General features: G+C 33.4%; 1 protein-coding gene and 1 pseudogene across 13 annotated transcripts in view; one reads left to right on the top strand and one right to left on the bottom strand.

Moving 5' to 3' along the window:
- Positions 1 to 19,065, bottom strand: part of SCAPER (S-phase cyclin A associated protein in the ER) — a 435,057-nt gene that overhangs the window by 270,042 nt on the left and 145,950 nt on the right. For all 13 annotated transcript variants that reach the window (XM_035708613.2, XM_025472080.3, XM_035708615.2 and 10 more), the window contains 3 exons: positions 16,348 to 16,429; positions 14,505 to 14,657; positions 13,659 to 13,766 (listed from right to left, as the gene is read on the bottom strand). In XM_035708613.2, the coding sequence (XP_035564506.1) occupies positions 13,659 to 13,766; positions 14,505 to 14,657; positions 16,348 to 16,429 (343 nt within the window). The remainder of the gene's footprint in view (positions 1 to 13,658; positions 13,767 to 14,504; positions 14,658 to 16,347; positions 16,430 to 19,065) is intronic.
- On the top strand, positions 1,309 to 2,020 carry LOC112675496 (ragulator complex protein LAMTOR3-like; annotated as a pseudogene).

The raw sequence follows: 19,065 nt of genomic DNA, 5'->3' as shown, positions 1-19,065 counted from the left end.
TGAAATAATTCACACTGAGGTTTATGACCTTCATATTCTTTCAGATTCCTCCTTAAAGATCTCATAGTACCTTGCTTTTTAAAAGACATGAAAAAAATTAAGATAAAGATAGATTCATGGTCTTTGAGAAAGAATAAAAAAAAGCTCTAAAATAGAATAAGCAAGAAAATGTATATGACACAATATACAATTTCATCAAACTGCCATTTTTAGAATGTAAGTTATACCTCAGAATAAACACATTTCATAAAATGTGGTATATCAAAAGAAATAATCTGTTCCCTATTATTTCAAAATATTATAACACAGACATAGAATTTTTAAGGATGTTCTTCCCAGATAAAAAGGGCTTACATATGTCTCCTAATACAAATGTATTTTTATTTGAAAAGCAAGTTTCCTTTATAGAAATCCAGTCTCATGCTCAAGAGGCTTATTACTTAGTTCTCTGCAACTCAGTTTGCTTTTAAGAGCAGGATGGATGCCAAATTACTAATCTAAACAGATGACAAATTAATGTAAGGGTTTTCACATACTGTTTTGAAAAACAGTATTTTTCTCTAAGCCTCATCCAGTACTTCCTCAACTTTAAACCTAAAATCTAATTAATCAGTCTATTCCAGAATCAAATTAAGTATTTCCTTAAATTCTTAAAAATATTATGAATATTCCACTATTTTAAGCCTGCCTGGCAGACCAATAAATAAGATAAATAGGAGGCATTTTACGGCATTTTCTTATTGCCTTCTACAATAATTGGGATGGGTAGAGGCTGGAGGGCTGGAATATGTTTTTGTTTCTCTAGATGATGATTAAGGTAAGAAAAGTGAAGGATGAGGAAGAAGTAGGGGAATGGAGAGATGAATGTAAACGGGAAGAAAAGAAAAAAGAAAAATTAGGAGAAAAAGAAAAGATGAGAGAAGTAAAGAAATAAAAGAATACTTAACCAAAAACAACATGGTATTTTTAGATAGCACTCTACCATATATTTTGAGTATCGCTCTCCAGAAATATAGTATACTGAAAACAATAAATTGTAATTTAGCTCATTAGCATTTAGTTTATTAACATTTAATTCAATACTTACTATATGCCAAGGGTTAATGCTAACTGCTTAAGTCAAAGAGGTATAATTCCCTGGGTATCAGAGTTTCATCCAGAGTAATACCAAAAAAAACTCTAATAAACTATTTTCTTGATTGATATCACTCCTCCATAAAACTATTCCAGCAGATTATCCTCCAGAATGAGTTCAAAGGAAAGCTGGTTTGTAACTACTAATTTGTAGGACGGAAGTAGTCCTATCAAATGAAGAATGTACGAGCTGTCCCTGAATTTACAGCTGAGATAACGCAGCAGCCTAGAAAGCCAGGACCTAAGAGTTTCCTATATAAAAAATTACCAAGTGCGAAGGGCTCCATGCTATTTTTGTGTCAGAGAGAGACAGAGTCCCTGTTATTAAAGTGGCCAGTGATAATGCTCTAGAGCATGCTCTGACATATGGTTTCTTTTCAAAAATAAATAAATATTTATTTGTTGGTTTGTTTATTATTTATTTGAGAGAGAGAGAGAACATGTGAGTAAGAGAACACACACAGGGGAGGGGCAAAGGGAGAAGCAGACTCCTCACCAAGTGGGAAGCCAGACACGGGACTTGATCCTGAAGACCCAAGCTGAAGGCAGACGCCTAACCTACTGAATCACTCATGTGTCCCTGAGACGCGGTTTCTTACCTTCTTTTGCCCCTGCAACAGACCAAGGGGGCAAACTTGGACTCTCAAAAAATAAAAATATCACCTGTTACTGTAACACCTATCAGGTGTTTCAATTCAATGATTTACTTTTGGTACCGAGTTTCCTGGCCTGCAGCAATGGCAATAAGGGACTCATTGTCAGCCTAGAAAAGGAACTTGTTCTGTTATTTGAAGAACTGAGACAAATTGTGGAAGTTTCTTTATCAGGCAGTGGTTTTGATATACACTTTATTTTTATTATAACAGATACAATATCGATCCAGTAATCTTTGGATCACAATACTTGTATCCATGTCCTCAAGGAAGGGCCCCATTTCCACCTGACACATATATATAAAAATTATGGACAGATTGATTGTTATCTTTTCTTATGTAGGGTCTTTTTTTAATTTAGTGAGATCTAGGGATACCAGAGAAATGGTTCAGTACATCACAGCTCCTATGGACTTAGTCCAGTCACAAATATACATGAGAATAGAAATTCAGTGGGTCAGAATCACTTGAGTCATTAGGTGTTTCCTATTACATAATATGGCAAGGTCTGCAGAACGAAGCAGATCCTTTTTATTGTGAATAATAATGAGGGCATATTTTTCTTTATATTGTTGTATTTCTTCACAATGAGTGTGAGAAAGTAAAGTAATAAAATCAGTACCATCACTAACTTTTTTATGTATGCATTATTTCACAATATAGATGAAATATTACTAATTGTTTTGATTCTTCTCAGAGGGAGCTGCTCTTTAATTAAAATGAAAATGATAACTAATGTCTTTTTTCTCCATTCTGCTTTCTGTAACCAGTCTTTTAATGTTTGTGTGTTCCTTATAAAATTTAGAAGTGATTCATTATTGAATTCTGTTTCCAATATTGGTATGTCTGTAAACATGGTAGCACAGCCATTTTCTTCATACATGAGTACAGATAAAATAGTATTTTTTAGAGTACAATTTGAGAACTAAAAATAAGTTAATTAACTAAAGTATGTATAGACATTACTAAAATACTATTCAAAAATTAAAGCACTAGTTCATTTTTTAAAATGAGTGTGTTTGGAGATTCATGAAACTCAGAGAGATAGCATACAATGAAGATTTAGGCTCCCCTGATGTTATTTATCTGTGTTTCCCTAATGCCTAGACTAATGCAGAGAGCACAAGCAGGTGATGAAAAATGCTTAAACAGATAAAAAGTTGGAGAATTCCAACATATATAAAGATTTCATTTATTTGAGAGAGAAAGAGAGAGAGCAAGTGCAGGCCAGGGGGTGAGGAGGGAGAGGGGCAGAGGGAGAGAGAGAAGTAGGCTTCCCAGTGAGCAGGGAGGCCCACATGGGGCTTGAACCCAGGACTCTGGGATCAATAATCTGAGCCGAAGGCAGACAACCAAATGAGCCACCCAGACACTCCTAGAATTCCATTATATTTAAATAAAATTTTTTCACACAGTAAATTTAAGAAAATCTGAAATGTAAGACCTTTTATCAAAATAATGTCTTTTATGACAGCATCTATTTTGAAAAATTAAACATAAAATGACAACTTTTAAAATCTGATAGATTATTTTAATTATACAAAAGATTCAACTCTGCCAAGGTGCCTTCCTACAGGTATAGCATAAACTTCTATTTTTATCTACTACAGTCTATGTATTATGTTCAAAGTGACAGATGAGAAAAATGAAGCTAATGAAATACTGTGAAACAGATACCATGCCAAACAGAAAAGGCCATCTTCTGATAGGATGATAGCCGACCATCTGTCCCCCTACTATTCAGTGACAATCACAAATACTCCATCAGTTTTCTGGTAGGTGGAGATGATAAATGAGGTAAAGACTTCTTTTGCAGATTCTGATGTTCCTTTCTGATCTGATCTGTGGTTTAACAGATGACTCAAAAGCACAGGGTTCAACAAACTTATTAATTTATCATGCTGCGAAGACGGAGAAAGGTCTGAGCTCAATACTGCAATAGGGAGTGGTACAGTTGTATTGAACTAAGTCTTGTAACTAAAAGCTTTTTTCTCAGAATTCTCAGATTTCAAACACAGCATGTTAGACCGCAATTAGGCTTCATTCTTAAAAAATCATCTCAATAATATCCCAGGAACTGTATTACACAAATAATATCACCCTTTCAAAAAAAAAGATCAAAGTGAAAAGAATGTTCAGGGACAGAACCAGAACCCCTCCGTTGTGAGTGGCTTTCACAGCCCTAGGTGACAAGAGCTTAAGAGAGTCAGCAGCTTCACATCAAACACAACAGCACGAGAACAAAGATTCTCCATAAGTCTATTTAACTTTTAAATGTTTAAGAAAAGGATACATGTAAAAATATAAATATGTTTAAGTAAAAGAAAAGAAAAAGATGTATTACTGTAACTCTAAACAACAGAAAGCTGGAATGGCTAATTAATATTTAGACAAGGTATCAAAAAATATTACTAGGATTAAAGAGGATCATTTCATAATAATGGGATCAATTAACAAGGGGACATAACAATCATTAGCATTTATGCTCCTAATAATATAACTTGAAACTATATAAGACAAAAACTGATTGAACTGCCAAGAGAAACAGAAAAATTCACAATTAAAATAAGAGATTTCAATATCCCTTTCTCAAAAATTGATAGATTAAAAGTAGGGGAAAAACCAGCAGGGATATAGTAGATGAGGAAACTTTCTGAGGTGGTATGTATGTTCACTGTCTTGATCATGTTGTGGTTTCATGGGTATGGACATGCCAAAAATTATTGTCAACCTAAATAAGTGTAGTTTAATGTATGACAAGTCTCAAAGACATTTAAAAACAGCAACAAATTTCTCATCTGTAAAAATCTAGGCAGTATAATAATTCAGTAGGAAAGAGCTATGTCCAAAAGATTACAGATAGCATGGTACTTTTTTAGAGAGCAGGAAACAGCTACAATAAAATTATACTTTTTAGGAATAGACCTACATGCAAAAATAAAATTATGATAGGGACAAGAGAGGGAGAAGGAGAGTATAGATAATAAAGGGACATATCAGGCAGCACTATGCAAAACTAGGTTTGCAAAATTAATACCATACAAAAATAATATTCAGGAGAGAGGCATGAAAAGGGAAAGAGGGACGTTTCCTAGTCTTAAAAGAAAAAAAAATATGTAAATAGTTAAAATCATGATGATAAAACATTGTGATATATGTGTGTGTGTATATACATATATACACATATATATACATATTCTTAAAACACAGAGATATGAATAAATAATTGAATATTGGCAGTCTTCCCATTTTTGAGAAAAGGATATTAGTGAGGACAAAAAATAGGTTGAAAAAGTGAGAATATTTGCATTACAATAAGCAAATCTCATCTGATATATACCCAAAGAGAGGGAAAAGATATTCTTAAGATTTTACAATGTATTAAGCTATAAAGAAAATCAAACTCTCCAAAGTAGAACCTAGATAAACCATAATCTCTGATCATAATGCAATAAAAGTTGAAATTGAAAACACAGAATAGCACTCATTTTAGCATCACATACTTTAAAACTGAAGCAATGCCCAGAAGATTAGCCTGATCTGTATATAAGATAGCAGTCAAATCCATGAATCATCTCATGCTTTTAAACACACACATAAACTCATACTCATAAAACAAAAGGCACTGCCTCTCCTCTAATCTATAACCTTGAAAATATCTCTTTGTTTAAAAGGAAATAAAAACTGAAATTCAGGGGCACACGGATGGGTCAGTTGGTTAAGCATCAACCCTTGATTTTCAACTCAGTCACGATCTCAGGGTTATGAGATAGAGACCTGCATCAGGCTCTGTGCTCAGCATAGAATCTGCTTGAGATTCTTTCTCCCTCTCCTTCTGCCCCGCCCCCGGTTGTGTGCTCTCTGGCTCTAAAATAAAAAAATAAATTGTTAAAAAGAACCCTGAAATTCAAAATACTTTTAAAATACATTAATTTAGAGACAAAATGATCCTACTGAGAAATGTTTAAGACTCAAATGAAGAAAGTGAATGCTTAACTAAAGAACATATAAACAAAGGCAAGACATAAGTAGACAAACATGTTGCTGGATGGAAAGAAAAACATATTTAAAAGATGTCTACTCTTGCCAATTTAATCTTGCCATAATTTCACTGCAATCTCAATCAAAATCAAAACAATTTTCTTAGTTTAACAAGTTAGTCACAAAGGTTATATACAAAGTGAAAAGCAGAGAAACAGCCAAGGTAGTTTTGAAAAATAATAAAGGACAATATATCTATCCTGTTAGGAATAGAAGCAAGGAGATAGCAAATAATGTCTACTCAATTTTTGAAGAAAATAATTATTAAGCTACAGATCTACACCCAGTGAAGATATCTTTCACAAACAAAAGTACTACAAACAAACAAAAACATAATTTCCTTCCAGGAGATTCTCACTAACCTGAGTGGTAGGTACACAGACAATTGTTTCATTATTGTTCTACAAATAATAGAAACAGAAAGCAACAGATAAAAGGGGGTAGGGGATCCAGTATTTGGATTAATGGCATCAAAGGATACTGCAATAGATTTAAAAGAATACAGAATTCAGGATAAAACTGGCCAAAAGATCCAAGTCCCTATGATGGCTTTCTATGGTTGCAGGTGTGTATCTAATTTAACCAAGAACAAAAAGCAGTGGAAAGAACACAGAATATTCCTGGGCAACTGTTGTATTTCTTTTTTAAACATGTTTTTGCTTGGGGTACCTGGGTGGCTCAGTTGGTTAAGGTCTGCCTTTGGCTCAGGTCATGATCCTAGAGTCCTGGAATGCAGCCCTATATGAGGGGCTCCCTGCTCAGCGGGGAGCCTGCTTCTCCCTCTCCCTGCTTGCACTCTCTTTTGCTATCCCTCTCCCTCAAATAAAATAAAATCTTTAAGAATAAAATAAAATAAATGAAATGTTTTTTGCTTCTGTCAAAGTTTTGCAAACACATATCAGCAAACATATTTTACATAGTCAATGGCTCAAAGAAATAGTTCCCCACTGCTCTCTCCACTCCTTTCCCAAATCCAGATGCAATTGTTTTACCTTTCTTCTCTATATTCCTAAATATATATTTCTACTTCTTCATTTTTCAGTTTTAAGATTATCTATTGACTTCTCACCATGCAACATATGGACTTAGCTCTATGCCCTGAACCTGTTCCCATCACCCATGCTTTAAATACTTCGTATCCCTTCAATCTTTCCAAGTATGAAGGGACCAGAAGAGAAGTATTACCATTTAACTACTAGGTAGCAGGAATATGGGGTTTACTACACTCCTTTCTGATACAGAAATACTTTGTAATCTAAAAAAAATTCTGAGAGGGAGGACCAAATTTTGGAACTGGGAAGTTTTGTTTTACAACTTTTTGTGATTTTCCTGATACAACAGATGTGTCTACTCTGATGATTACAAGAGAAGTTAAATTGACAAAATAATTATTACTAAACTCAGTTAACTCTCATCATAGATCTGCTCCTGTATATTCACTTTGGAACTAATATACTGGCCACTGAATTTCAGATAAAGAACCTAATAAAGTCAATATTAAAATAAAAGAATTTATAATCAATTATTTATTAAGGAAATAAGAGTTATGTGAATTATGCAGGTAAAATGCTAAACTTGTCAACTATTCTTGTCAGAGCAAGAGTATTCCTGCTTAGAAATTCCTATTTTTTTTAAAGGTTATTTGTTTATTTATTTGAGAAAGAGCATGAGTAAGCGAGTAGAGGGAGGGCAAAGAGGGAAGGACAAGGACAAGCAGACTCCACAGTGAGCACGGAGCCCTACATGGGGCTTGATCTCTTGACTCTGAGGTCATGACCTGAGCCAAAATGAAGAAGTGGACCCTCAACCAATGGAGCCACCCAGGCACGCCTGTTCCTGCTTATAAACTTCTATTAATAAATCCTTCAAAAAAAAAAAAATAAAAAAAAATAAATAAATCCTTCATTCCCTTTATTCTTCCACCATGAAGTTGTCACATTATGGATTTTAAGATTATGTATCCATAAAATTTCCATATAAAGAAATACATATTATAAAACTTTGAGACAATATTCAAGTAGAAACAGCTTAAGTTGTAGAAATTCGCCTCACTGCAACCCTTTCTGATTCTCTATCATCTAACTGAAAGACAGCAGTTGCAAAAGTCATCACAATTGCTGTGGCCTTTTAATGTTGCCCATAGCCACAATTCTGCAACTCCTCACAAATGACACACAAGAGCCAGATGAAAATGTATCGGTCTGTAATCTGTAGATGTATAAAAGTAGTCACTATCATAGTCATTCCAAGCTATCATGATCTTCAATAGAGTTTAAGGGTTTATGTCTTTTCAAAAGCAATAGTGTTTAGGTATTTAAGTAACTGTGTAAAGGCAATGTATATCAGCTACAAAAAATATCCAAAACATGTTATAACTTTAACACTTAAATTATCAGCTTGGGACATTCCATTCTAATTCCCAAATAAACAGATGTAAAGAGGAAAAAATAGTCAATTATTGGAAACAAATTATAAAATTAAAGAACCACCATAATGCAAACAAAATGCAGCATGTAATATAGTACATTAGGCCCAAGGTCTCATGCAGAGAAATATGGTTGAAATGGCTTTTCACATCTGTACAGTGTAATAGTATTATGAGAGCTATGTAGGAGTCACAAAATAAAGTTTTATCAAGCACTAAAGACCTTTAATTTCTAACCTGCAGGTGTTACCTATTTGAAACTTCATTTAAAAATAAAGCAACTAATAATAAATTTATTTTTTATTGGTGTTCAATTTGCCAACATACAGAATAACACCCAGTGCTCATCCCATCAAGTGCTCCCCTCAGGGAAAAAATAAAATAAAATAAAAAAATAAAATAAATAAAATAAAATAAAATAAAATAAAAATAAAATAAAATAAAATAAATAAATTCTGGCTTTATAAAAATAAATAAATAAATAAAAATAAAGCTACAGGGAGCGCCTGGGTGGCTCAAATGGTTAAGCACCTGCCTTCAGAGCAGGGCATGATCTCCAGATCCTGGGATCAAGCCCCACATTGGACTCCCTGTTCAGCAGGGAGTCTGCTTCTCCTTCTCCCTCTCTTCTCCTGCTTGTATTATACTGTCATTCTCTCAAATGAGTAAATAAAAAATCTTTTTAAAAAATCTTTTTAAAAAAAGAGTTAAAGCAGCTGTTTAAAAGAAAAGATACATGGAAGAGAACATTGTGTAGTTGTAATTTACCAAAGCAATGACACAGACTCTGAAAAAACTGAAATAACTATATAGTTCTCTAGGCTTCTTGTTCTGAATCACTGATTAATGATAAATATCTCTAAAAATGATGTTTACTAAAGGAAAAGAGACAATAAAAGTAAAATGGTCATATAATATCAGAAAAAGTATGAAAAACAGGTGTCAATGGAGTAACATTTCAAATCTGCTTTACCTTACTTAGCATGGGGCATTTGTTCAATACAATTTAGCTAGAGAGGTGTGTATCACCTATATGTGTGTATGAGTTATACACTGAATACATACATATGTCCTCTCTCACACAATTCTCTCTCTTGTGTACTCGTGCTTACTTTCATAAACACACACACACACATACACCCATAAAATTTTTCCCATTCTATTAAAGACAAAATAAAGGCAACGGAAGCTATATCTGTCCTGTAAGAAATAGTAAGACATTTTTATATAGTTTCCCCAACTAACTTAAAGTGTACCCCACTGAGATACTGGGTGGGAAAAACAGATTTATTCTAAATGAGTTCTAGATTGTTCATTTGACTTGATTTTCTGTTGAAAAGCAGACAAAATGTTTTCCTAACATGACTGTAAAAGGAGAATACTTCTACAAACAAAGGTAAGCAAGGTAGGGAAATGAATCAACTGAGAATTACTATTATTTCCTGGACTGTCATCAATTCTAGGAGACATCTTAGGAGACTTCCCTCAATACCAGCCCACTCTGCCGAAAGAGATCACCTTACATTTCATTAAAAATAGTAAAGTCTTTATGTTTTGCTAATTTAAAATATCATTCTTTCTTTCAATCATGTAATCTGAATATTTTTTCCAAGCTGAAATACTAATTTGGGATTTGTAAAGCCACATTTGGTTATAAACATCCAACATACTTAAGATCCTTCATGAAAGTCCTTTTTACATCCATGAATCACATAAAAATAAACTATAAGTGCACAGGTTAACAAACAGAGCTTGTATACTTTATACGCTTTTAAAGCAAAAGAGTCTCACAAAGAGAAATATATGGATTAAAAAAAAAACTTTTTCACTTCATTCTCTATGTAAGATTGAAAGTATTTCATTCAATGTCCACAAAAATCACTTAGCTTCTTTAGATAGTGTGAAAACAGGATGGCACAGAACCCGTTTTAATTAAAACTTACACTTTATCTCCCTTTCTGATATTTCCTACCCATTTCTTCTCCCTTCCCCTCTATTCCAGAACATGGAAGACTCCTAACTCTGGGAAACGAACGAGGGGTGGTGGAAGGGGAGGAGGGCGGGGAGTGGGGGTGACTGGGTGGCGGGCACTGAGGGGGGCACTTGACGGGATGAGCACTGGGTGTTATTCTGTATGTTGGCAAATTGAACACCAATAAAAAAATAAATTTATTATTTAAAAAAACTTACACTTTATTATTTCTCTAGCAATGTACAAAAAATTAAATTTTGGAACATATTTATACTACCACCTATTTGTTGTGACTTCTAAGATGATGAAAGAGAAAAAAAATAAAACAATAAAATAGCTCTTTTTATGAAGTCTCAAAAAAACAAGAAAAATTTCCTGGTAAAATTACAATAAAAACACAAAACAATAAACCTTTCTTGTTGGGCAGCTACCTATTATGTTTAACAGGCTTAAAACAAAATGTGTCAAAGATCAAGAGTAAGTTATCTGATATGTCAAGTGCATAAGGTCAAAGGTACAATTTTATTAGGTCAGAGTTGGTATAAATAAAATCTTACATGTCAAAGAGGAAGGGTCACAGACAAGGTGTATATAACATAAAGACATCACAGATGACAAGTAATAACTTTAAGTAGAACAAGTATGTTTACTATAGATACCTCCACTGATTAAAAATGAAACTTCCATATGAGTAAATATAAAATTGCTTTACAATATCACATAACTCATATGTTATATTGCATGCTTGTCTTCAGGAAAAAAGGGCAATAATCAAGAATAACTACGTTGTGAAAACTTAAAGAAAATTTAATTCTTTTGAGCTGAAATAGTATACAAAATGAAAACATCAACCAAGTCTCAAGTCACAACAGCTAAATAAGAGGCTATGTATGCTATAATAGCTACAAAAGTTGGATAATAGACCACATTATTTTCTTCCAAATCACATGAACTAAATAATACTTTCCTTCTCAACTTTCTTTGTTGAAGTAAAACACACAAAATTTAGATTTAAATATACATAATAGCAATACTCCAGAAAATGTTTAAACAATTTGTTGTAAATTAAATAATATAGTTTTTTAATTAAGAGAACTTAATTAGAAATAATTTTTATGGGCAGCCCCAGTGGTTCAGTGGTTTAGCGCAGACTTCAGCCCAGGGCGTGATCCTGGAGACCCAGGATCGAGTCCCATGTCAGGCTCCCTGCATGGAGCCTGCTTCTCCCTCTGCCTGTGTCTCTGCCTCTCTCTCTTTCTCTCTCTCTCTCTGAATAAATAAATAAAATCTAAAAAAAATTAAGAAATAATTTTTATAAATGGAAGAATTTCATTTGTAATGGAATAATTAAATTCTAATTAATGAAAGCAATTTAAAAGTTTTTTTCAAAGTGGCATTCACATACACGTGACACTAGTCCTAAACAGCAAACTTAGATATGAATGGGGATAATTATATGAATGATTCAAGTAAAAAAAACAATATTATTCTGTCTTAAAATATCCATACAATTTAAGTAAAGGACAAAAATTATTTGAGGTAAACTAAATACATGATTAATAACGTGTTTTATTAACGGTACCTAAAGCTATTCTATACAACCTTTCAGTTCAACTCAGCTCAGTAAGTTTTTATTAAATATCTTACAAAATGTCAGGCATTATATCAAACAATAGATATACAGGAATTAAACATTAGGAGACTTCCAATTCCAGCCACAATGAACTGGCTTATCCTGGACTTATTTTCCAACTCAAAACGTTGCACAAAATATACAAAACGTCAATTTGAAGGCATTAAATAGCAGAGAGAGCCAGGACTTGAGAGCCCATGATCCCTGAAAGAAAGGAAGCACATGAGGTGAGCTCCACACTCACTCTAAATTTTTCTTTAAGGGCTTATGTTGATTTTTGGCTTGGTAGAACACTGTTAAGATGAAAATAGCATCCTCACTGAGCTGAATTAACAAGAGAACCTGGTTTAGAGCTGCCAAAGTGATTGGAACTTGAGAGGCAAAATCCTCAAAAAGAGGAAATCATAGGGAAGCAAGCCCAAATAACTATGTAATTTCCTTTCAAGCATTTGGTCATGTCCAGAAATTCAGGAAAAACAGTAGCTTCAGGGCTCCTACCTTGCTAGGATTTATTGATTTATTAAGAAGCAACCAAAGAACTACCTGTGCTTCCTGACAGCATTCAATCCAGACCAAAACCTTCAAGTCCTTGAACTCTCTGCTCCCCAACCAATCACCTAGCACAAGCCCACACATCCTATAGTAAGTCCTTTCTAACACCTTATTGAGAATCTCCATATATTCCCATAGTATGCAATTTCCATTCTTCTAATAAATGAATAAAACCCAATTTTATTCAACTACAGATGTGTTCCTGATGGTCTTTGCCTGGAAAGCACTGACAAAAAGCTAAGAAAAAGAATCAACTATAGCTTCACATAAACATTAAACATCAATCTCATAGAGTTAGGGTTGATGAAAGAAGCCAGACACAAAAAGTACATACTGAGTGATACCATTTAAGTAAAGTTCCAGAACAAACAAGACTAACTGATGGCGCTATAGTGAGAGGCTAGTTACCTTTAAAAAAAAAAAAAAAAAAAAAAAAGATTTTATTTATTTATTCATGAGAGACACACGGAAAGAGAGAGAGAAAGGCAGAGACACAGGCAGAGAGAGAAGCAGGCTCCATGCCAGGAGCCCGATGTGGGACTCGATCTCAAGTCTCCAGGATCACGTCCTGGGCCAAAGGCAGGTGCTAAACTGCTGAGCCACCCAGGGATCCCCGACTAGTTACCTTTTGGGAACATGTCTGGGACAGAGCAAGAGGGAGCCTTCTGGGGTACAAGAAATGATCTTTATCTTCATGTGAGTGAAACATGTAAAAATTAATTAAGCTATATACTTGAGATTATAAACAGAAATAACATATTCATAGATTAGCAATGTCATTCATGTCCAGATAATAGTCTAATGTAAAATATTTATAAAAATATTCATACAAATCTAAAATTGCATTGTCAACAATTATAAGATTAAATAATACATTTCCAAAAACTTCTAAATACTGTGCTCTATAAAGGTATCTATATATAGATGACATTTATATTGAACTATTTTCTAAGAAATGTAGAGCATCACTAAACAATTCTTTCTTATATTATTAAAATATCAAAATATGATGTTTTTTACATTAAAATATATGAATAACAGTATTAAATTCTTATTTCTGTTTCTTGTTAAAATGTATACTAAAATGACACAAATGTAAACTAAAATGTATACTAAAATGACACATATTTTAATAGTTATTAAATGATATAGTTTTAAACAATCACATGAAAATGCAATTCTTTATGATAAAAAAGAGCATACTAGACAATCAACAAATATGTGTAAATGAATAAAAGTAAAGCTTACCACTTCTTCATCTGAAAGTTCACGCCCTTGGATGCTGCTATTCTCTCTCACAGCTTGCTGGTGTTTTTTTCCTTTAATATGACTAAAAAGATACACCTCTGAAGAGATCTAAAGGCATAAAATCAAAGCAATTATAATAAACATAATTATGTCTGATTATAAATATTAAATAGTCTAAGCCAGCATATTACATGCAAATTGAGATCACTCAAGTCTTTTCATACTAGGCTTAAAAATAATTTCTTTAAGACATAAATCTGAGGGACGCCTGAGTGTCTCAGTGGTTGAGTGTCTGCCTTTGGCTCAGAGCATGGGATTGAGTCCCGCATCAGGGTCCCCTCAAAGAGCCTGCTTCTCCCTCTGCCTATATCTCTGCCTCTCTCTCTCTCTGTTTCTCATGAGTAAATAAATAAAATATTTAGAAATAAATAAACAAAACATAAACCTGAGAATCCTCTAGAAGATGCATAGTCAAAAAAAACCCATGCCTTCATAGCCAACCTTAACTGGGTATCATTTCTTCTACGTATCAAGATTCGAGTTTCAGCACTAAAAATGCTTTTTTTTTTTTTTTTTGATCCCAGTACCCAAAAACATTGCTTGGGCTAACAATTAAGCAGGTATATATCCATTTCAGCAGCAACTGGTAGCATCAGCACTTTGCTATGCTACTCCTAAATGCCACTACTACTTTTATAGTACTTTGTATAAAAATCATAACAGAAATCCATAGTACTCAGCATATGCTTTAGTATGAATTTTAAAAGACTGTTAGAATATATTTCCATAGTATAATAAACTTTAGTAATAAATTCTAACATCACAATGCTAATAACAACAACCTACCAAGACATTGCAGAGAGAACACTGCTTCTTTCTTTCATAAGGGGTCAGTTTGGGGGCATAATCAGTATTTGCATGCCGCCCACTGCTTAACTCAGCAGCTTTTTCTTTTCTTTGTTCAATCTGTTCCATGTGCCTTCGAATGCTTTCATCATGCTGTGAAGGAAGAGTCAAAGCGTGAGAATATCAAAAACTATTCAAATTATATTGAGAACTTGAGAACACAGTATTTCCATTAAACTTTCTAAAATAAAAGAATGTTTTAATGCAGTGTTAACCTGAACACTAAGAACAAGAATTTACATAAAGCTCTTTAATATCTGCTGCATGCAGAGTAATGTCTCTTAAAGTGTACTTTCTAGACCTAAACCATGGGATATTATTCAGTGTTTTGTGGAAAAGGTTCTATCATCAAATAATTTTGAAAAATACTAAATTAAATAGATTTTTAATATAGCACTCTTTGGAGCCTCTAGTAGTTTCTGCACTCTATGACTCAATAAACCTAGTTTATATACTAAGCCACATTTACACACTTATTTGACTACAATACACTTTTGAGAAGCACTTCGGGGAATACACTATGAGAAATGCTGACCCATATGTGAAGACCAAGCTTATCCTCATAGCAGACAAACCCTATCATGATACAGACCTCTACCTACACCAACTCCACACCATACCATTTCTAGTTGTTCTACACTTCCAGTGACTTCCCCCAAAACAACAAAAGAAAAACAAGACTGAAAAAACACAATTCCAGACTTCTGATTTCATGTTTATACTTTTTCATGTGACTGGAAAATTCATCCCACCAACCTATCATCCTATCCATTGAACTTATCTCTCTTCCAACTCAGGAGTTATTCTCTAAAATGCTTCCCTTGACTTTTAGAACCCTTCATGTTAGACTAAGGGTCCTCATCTGTACTTCCACAGCACTCCGAGTATACCTCTATCCATATGAAAAGTATCAGCATCTGAATCTCACACTAGATTAACAGTTTCTTGAAACTCAGGATCATGCCTTACTCATCTTTGTACCCCATGCCTACCACAAAGCTCAATAAATTTTTGCTGCATTAAATTTAAATGAACGATAAAGTTGTAAGACTATACAAACAATAAAATATGGTCTTCTATTTTATGGAATTTACTATCTCTGTGAGGAGCCAATGTGGAAATAATTGTTACACAGTGTCAAATACACCGCTAAAAACTGCATTACTAATGCTAAAGATTTTATAGAAAATAGCGGTTTATCATAATTTCCCAAGTTACAATTGCATAATTCAAAAGCAATGAAAAGCAAGAAAAACTAATTATACTAATCATCTTGTAGCTAATTTGTAAATAATTAAAAGTATGATTATTAGAAGCTAAACAGTAATGCCTTCAAGTCACTGACAAATTGGTTATTAATAAAACAAGAAATGTTAAAATTCCTTTAATTACTCTCCAGACTGTTTTAGCTTATTAAAATAAATTTAGTTTTAGATAGCTGAGTTAGATGTGATCATAACCAAATCATGTAAGTTCTATTACCCAAATATTACAAATACAAATTAATTAAAATTTTTACACAATTCCATAAATAAAAAACTAATCTGGGATCCCTGGGTGGCGCAGCGGTTTGGCGCCTGCCTTTGGCCCAGGGCGCGATCCTGGAGACCCGGGACTGAATCCCACGTCGGGCTCCCGGTGCATGGAGCCTGCTTCTCCCTCTGCCTGTGTCTCTGCCTCTCTCTCTCTCTCTCTGTGACTATCATTAATAAAAAATAAAAAAAATATTAAAAAAAAAAACTAATCTTATGCTCCATTGAAAGTTCTAGAATAATATCCTTACCTTGAGCTGAATCTTTTTCTGCAGCTCTTCCATTGCTTCTTGTTGAGCAGCTGTGAGTGCGGCCAATCTTTCTTCCCTATCTCTGTAAGAAGATAGTAAAAAATTATAAACTCAACAGCTTGGAGTAACAAATTTCATGAGATTAAAAAATATAATTGGGATACAAAGACTTATATATTCTAAAGAGTTAATATTTTTGTCAGGAGAAACCTGACAAGCACAATCTTAGCCAGGGGATAAAGATTACTAAAATTATTCTTTTCTGAGTGCCTAAGTCCCAAATATATGTTCAATAATGTTTAAGAAACAATACAAATTCTTAGTTGTAAAAATATATTTCTGGACCCAGATTAGGTATGGGTTGGAATACTACCTCTGGAGCTCTCACTTAAACATGGCATGTTGAAAACATATTTATATCTGTTGCCTTCCAAAAAGCCACAAAAAACACAAGAAATAAGTAGAAAAGGCATAAAATCACAAAGGCAAAAATAATAGCAAAGGAAATAATCACAAATTATGAAACATACAAAGAAATATGACCAGGCTTAGAAAAAAGCAGTCAACTGAAACTGTCTCTGAAGGAGGCCATATGCTGTATTTAGTAGACAAAGACTACAAAAACAGCTGTTACAAAGATGTTCAAAAAAATTAAAAGAAAGTATGCCAAACTAAAGAAAAATATGATGGCAATGATTCAACAAATAGAGAACCTCAACAGAGAAACAGAAAGTTAAAAAAAAAGAAAACTTTCCAATAAAAGGAACCAAGAATACTTGAACAGATGGCTGATGCTAGAAGTTGAGTAGAGAAAACATAAGATGATTATGGAGGATCTTACAGTGCCAGAAGAGCAAGAAAGTGCTCAAAAAACAAAATAATGAAATATGTCGAAGGGACACAGGGGTCAAATGAAAGAGCTTCCAATATCCAAAGTTGGAACAATTTGAGTAATAAGATAAATAACATAATATTGGTTTATAACACAACGTATAAAATAAATATAAGTCCACATTGACAGTAAAAAAGGCATTTAATAAATAAGAAGGGGAGAAAAGACAAATGTCCTTTAGAGAAGAATTGCAAATAATTTATGTAGGAATTCTACTCTCAAGGAAGTAATTCCCCACCTTTCCAGCATTGGCTATTGTTTCTAAGGAGGACAGCATAGAGAAAATTTTAAAGAACCTATACAATGGAGAAACCTAACAAACACAATCTTAGGGGATAAAGATTACTAAAATTAGTGATAAGTCTAATAGACAGCATGAATCTTTGACATGTTACAAATGGTAATTCATAGTCACCTCTGTGCTCTTCCTCCAAAAAAGCTATAACATCAATCTAACCAGGAGAAGAACACCAGACAAGTCTTACCTGAGGGACATTCTACAATACACTTGACCACTACTCAAAACCGTCAAGGTCATTAAAACCATGGAAAGTTTAAGAAAATGTGACAAATCAGAGATGCCTGCAGAGAAATGACAATTAAATATCTGAACAAATACAAATAATAACTAAATACTTCCCGAACGTGATTATATACAGAACTAAATAATCATGAAGAGAACCAAATCATAAATCAAACAGGTTACAGACACACAGAAAATTCTGAGAGCAGGAAGGAAAAAAACAATTCACCTTATACAGAGGAAAAACAATATGATTAATGGCTAACTTTTACATCAGAAAAAAACAGAAGTAAAAAGATTCTAAGTACTGAAAACAAAAAAGAATAAAACCAAGAACTCTGTAACCAACAAAACCTCATTCAAAATGGAGGAAAATGTTAAATATACTTCAGTAACAAAAATTTTAAAACCAAAAACAAAATGAAGGCAAGGTATTCCCAGATATGCAAATAGCATAATTCAATGACAGCAAAATTCCCGTACAAGAAATAGTGAAAAAAGCCCATCTAGCTAAAAAGCAATTATACCAAAAAGTAACCTGAATCCACAAAAAAAATGAAGTACACTAGAAATGGTAAATATGTTAATAAGTATAAAGGAACATAAAAATATATTTTCTCTTTTACTCCAATTTCTTTGAAAAATGTGGCACTACATAAGGAGATAATTATAACATTGCATTGTTGAGTTTATTACATATATAGATTAATACATGTGACAATAATAACATGAAGAAAAGGCTATAAAGCTATAATGGAACAAAGTTGCTCTATAATTAAGTTAGTTTTAATCAAAAGTAGATTGTCCGAAGTCAAGATGAATATTGTAATAAAGAGAGCAACCACTAAGCAAAACAACTAAAATAATAGTTTTAAAAATCAAGAGAAAGGGGTGCCTGGGTGGCTCAGTTGGTTAAACATCCAACTCTTGATTTTGGCTTAGGTCATGACCTCAGGCTCCTGGGATCAAGCCCCAGGTCAGGCTCCCTACTCAGTGGACAATCTGCTTCTCTCCCTCTCTCTCCCCCCTTCTGCTTGTTCTCTCTCTCTCCTCAAATAAATAAACAAATCTTTTTAAAAAATCAAGCGAAAAATTTAAATGATGCACTAAAAAGTATTAACAAAAAAGGCAGCAGTAAGAGAGAACAAAAAAACTCTTGAGATGTCTAGAAAACAAGTATCAAAATAGAAGACATAAATGCAATCATCTCAATAATTATACTCCATAAGAATGGACTAAACACTTTAAAGGGCAGAAATTAGATTGAAAAGGAAACCTCAACTATATTTAATCTACAAAGGAC

Source organism: Canis lupus, chromosome 30, assembly GCF_003254725.2.
Source record: "Canis lupus dingo isolate Sandy chromosome 30, ASM325472v2, whole genome shotgun sequence".
Lineage (NCBI taxonomy): Eukaryota > Metazoa > Chordata > Mammalia > Carnivora > Canidae > Canis > Canis lupus.
This window is presented reverse-complemented; position numbering and strand designations above follow the sequence as displayed.